We start from the raw sequence: 4,466 nt of genomic DNA, 5'->3' as shown, positions 1-4,466 counted from the left end.
ATTAATGCCACAGGTACAATGAGAATGATCACACTGGCAAAGAAGAGTTCAGACTCATTCACAGTGGTGTCTACACAGGCAAGCTTGAGCAGTGCAGGGATCTCACAAACAAAGTGGTCTATTTTATTTCTCCCACAAAGTGGTAAAAGGAAGATGAGCACTGTCTGCAATAACGAGTTGCCAAAACCAATGAACCACGATGCAGAAGCCATGAGGGCGCAGAGACGGGGGTGCATGATCACGGTGTACTGCAGGGGCTTGCAGATGGCTGCATAGCGGTCAAACGCCATGACCCCTAAGAGAACGCATTCCGTGCATCCCAGCCCTAGTGAGATGAAGAGCTGAGCTACACAGCCACCAAACGAGATAGACTTGTCTGCTGTCCTGAGATGAACCAGGAGCTGCGGGACACTGCTGGTCGTGTAACACAGGTCCAGAAAGCTTAGGTTGGAGAGGAAAAAGTACATGGGAGTCTGAAGATGTGGATCCAGTTGGGCCAAGGCAATGATGGTGGTGTTTCCCAGCAGAGTGAACAGATAGAAGATCAGGAGAACCACAAAGAGGACTAGCTGCAGTTGAGGCCGGTCAGAGAACCCCAGCAGGAAAAACCCAGTGAAAGAACTGCCATTTTTCTGTTCCATCCTCTGTTAGCACATGTTTCCAACCTGGACCAAGCATTTAGCAACTTTTAAAAAAAATTCATTAAAAAAAAAAAAAAAGAAGTTGGTGGCGGGGGAGGTACATCTGTCATAAGACATGGCCACAGAATATTAAAGGTAGAATTTAAGTAAATGACTGAAATTGACATAGCTTATACCAATTTAGTTCCACATTATCACGAACAGTGAATCATTAATATGTAATTTAAGAAAATGAAATAATGGACATTGTGTTGCTATCAGTCGTAAATATTAAAAGTCTTTCAGTCTGAGCTTAAAGACACTTAAAGTACTGTAAGTTTGTACATACATTCTAGAAAGAATGGGAATGAGGGAAAAAGAGGGAGAGCCATCAGGAAGAATCAGAAAGAAGTAAAGAAAGAGAGACTTTACTGTAAATACATATCTCATGATTGTACACAACTGGATTTCTACACACCTCACATGCAATAAAATAAAACATAATCGCAAAAATACATTCAAATATAAGAATTTATTAACTGGAATGTACATATACAAATAATTCAATTACATTCAAAATATCATTAATAGTTCTGCATATGAACATCGTATGTATTAGAGAGATACAGTATCTCTCTAATATACTATATTTATAAAAGCTACAGGTTTGTTTGGATTTTTTTCGTATGGTAAAAACAACTAAATACTCAAATAAGAGAGAACCTGAAAACACAACCACCATTCAATTAAACTGCTTAACTTTTGTCCTTTTGTCCTTAACTTTTCATTCCTAACTGTTACTGTCACAGTAACAGTATAACCAGAACCCTGAAAATTCCTTGTCCCTGCATAGTCAGGGGGAATCGGAACTCTAAAATCCACTGGCCATGACGTTCCTCTTCCTTCTGCAGATTTCTGCTCCAAACAGTACCAAGTAGAGCACATGAAATTCCTAAAAAACGTGGGATTATCCACTATCAACATTCTGCTCAGAATAAACATTTTAAAAATTTACCCGACTGTGTAATCTATGTACAAAGTGTAATGTTCTGCTTCACTCCCTATGGTAAAATCCCCAAGCTAAAATATTGAAATAGGTAAATACATAGAGATAAGGACAAATATATTCTCAAAGCAATGACAGGTAAATACCTATAATGGAAGACTTTGAGTACTACACAAAAAATGATAGAAAAGGATATTCGGGTATTATCTAAAATCTCGGATACCCGTCAACATTAGGTTAGTACCTTCTCGAAGCTGTCTTGCAAAGTTAATGATGCTGAATCAGACACGTTACCAGCACTCGGGTGAGTCTGATGCCCTATACTTCCAATTGCTTAGTACTGAAGAAGCAGTTAAAAACCAACAAAAGAGGCTCAGAAAATGAGTGTTTCAGTTCTATTACATTCAAATGCTTAGGCATACAGTTCATTTTTTGGTTCTTCTAAGACTAAAAATCTGAATCAGGTTTCAGGGCAGACTCACTGGTGTGTGAAAGAAATTGGTACAAAAGTGGCATTAAATAAGTATTTATGGAATCAGAATAGAGGATACAGTATGTCACATTATTTTATACTTCCTTGGATTTCCTGTAGAGATGCATTCAGTTGAATCCACAAAAAAAAAAAAATCTATCCACAAAAACATTCTTAATGGAATTAATTATAAAGGTTTCTGAGACAGTGTAAATGTGCAAGAACAGGGAATGTGCCCAGACTCACACCTGCTCAGAAGAGCAAATAAACCACAGTTCAGTTTCATGCACACACACACACAAATACAGATAAATTATCTGAAATAAATTGCTGGTGTTTTCAAGGTGTCTAATGAATGCATTACTCACCAAAGGAAGGAAGACAAAAGGGAAATGTTAACTCATCCAAGGAAAACACCAATATCATATTGTACCATCACAATACATAGTGATATATTTTAACATTATCCTATCAATAAGGACTAAGAAGGAAGGTAAGAGAAGACAAAACTCTGGTGAGCTGAACTTGTACAAATGGTTTCCTTCTTTTCCAGAATATAGATGTATGTGTATGTGTGTATACATATATCTAAAGAATGCTGAATGGCTTCTAACTGATGCGTACAAAATGATTATGATTTTCAATTGAAAAATAAAGCATCAGGCAAAGGAGATGCCCACTAAAAGAGACAAAAAGAATGGGATTGTCTGTGAAGGTTACAATTGCTTCCACTGCCTTCCTGGAGAGAACCCTGGGAGGGAACAGGAATACTCTTGTCGTAGCCCACCATCTTCTTTTCTTTTTTTCTCACATTATGTCTAGGAAAACTATTCCCCTTGAGCGGCACTGGACATGAGAAAGAGCAGCTGCATAACGCATTCTTCAGATCTCAACAGCTTGTCCTGCTGATCTAGCTCACTTTCCTCCCTTCCACCTCCCCCACTCAGCATCCGTCCCACTCCAATCTCTGTGCACCACCACAGAGCACATCTTCCCAGAGAAAGGACATATGTAGCCTAAGGTTAAATGAAAAACTTCATTTCCTCTACTTCTTACCACGTTAAAGACCTGTGAGTAGACTAAAAACCATCATCTCTATGGAGGTAGGTATCAAAAGCCTGAATACAGTAAGAGACATTCATTCCTTTTGGACAAACTACGTAAATAATCCTGGCTGGAACAGTAAACACACCCATCCTATGTAAGGNAACAGTAAACACACCCATCCTATGTAAGGAGCACAGAATGCCGACTCCAGCGATTATCATGATGTGAGACGGTAGAGGAAAATCCAGTTACAAATCCACACATAAATTATTATCTTGCATACAAAACCATACATCCTTGAGAAAAGCACAGGTTATACATTGAGAGAATAAAGAGTTATTTGGTGAAATAAAAATAAATAGATTCTACAAAACAGAAACAATGGCATTTTATGTAATAATCATCATCTAAAAACAATGAAGTGGGAAATGACATCTCAAAAATACACAATTCTACAATAAAAATTAAGAGAACAGACATCTGATGGAAGAGGTTAAATGTTTAGTATCAGCACATAAAAGCTGATAGAGCCATTACCGGGTGTTCAACGCTGACACATAAGTCTAAAACTTCAAGTGGAAGAGTCTATATTTCTTGAAAATCACATACTCAGTAAGGGAACTACACATTTTAAAAAACAAAGATCTCATGAAAATGTCTGTATTGAACATATTTCAAATATATAACAGTCACCGACATAATCGACATACAAACCCTGCACTATCCAGTTCCTGAATAAATCCTGAAGTAGTGTTGACAGTGGTAGAATGAATCGCCTATTGCTTTAATAAAGCTTCTGTCCCCTAGGTCAGAGCTGACCCCACATATTCTACAACAGGACCCCAAGGGCAATGCAGAATGAGCTAGTGAGGGGGAAGGCAGCTTTCACAACACTGGAAATGACAGGTCACATGAAAATGGACAGGGCTTTCCACCAGGTTCCATGGGAGAAGATGATCAAGTAGGATTTCCAATGCACGTGGCTTGTTCAGGGAATGCTCTCAGGATAAAGGGGATGAGGGAAGCAAAACAGAGCAGAGTCTGCTGCTAAGCAAGGATGTGGTCTGGAAGATGGCATGAACCTAATCCCATAAGAAGCTGGACACAAGTCTCCCATACAAGTATGCATCTGTGCTGGTGGAAATACTCAGCCCTCGCTGTCTAATGCAATAGCCACTATCCACATGTCACTACCTGAGCATTTAAATGGCCTCACTGAGAAATGGAATTTTGTATTCTATTTCATTTTAATTAATTTAAATTTAAGTGACTTTCTGTGGCTCCGTACTCCAGTATTGGACAGCACAGCTCTGGACCGTGC

General features: G+C 38.7%; 2 protein-coding genes across 2 annotated transcripts in view; both read right to left on the bottom strand.

Moving 5' to 3' along the window:
- LOC111162605 (putative olfactory receptor 2B8) overlaps positions 1–641 on the bottom strand; it is a 939-nt gene extending 298 nt beyond the window's left edge. The window contains exon 1 of the mRNA XM_022527117.1: positions 1–641. This exon is cut by the window's left edge and continues 298 nt beyond it. Within this exon, the coding sequence (XP_022382825.1) occupies positions 1–641 (641 nt within the window).
- The window catches only part of LOC111138601, an 896,555-nt gene that overhangs the window by 447,883 nt on the left and 444,206 nt on the right, over positions 1–4,466 (bottom strand). The gene's annotated exons all lie outside the window — the stretch shown is intronic.

Source organism: Enhydra lutris, unplaced genomic scaffold (assembly GCF_002288905.1).
Source record: "Enhydra lutris kenyoni isolate GAN:26980312 unplaced genomic scaffold, ASM228890v2 scaffoldscaffold93, whole genome shotgun sequence".
Lineage (NCBI taxonomy): Eukaryota > Metazoa > Chordata > Mammalia > Carnivora > Mustelidae > Enhydra > Enhydra lutris.
The sequence above is the reverse complement of the archived record's forward strand: the minus strand, read 5'-3'. Positions and strand labels throughout refer to the sequence as shown.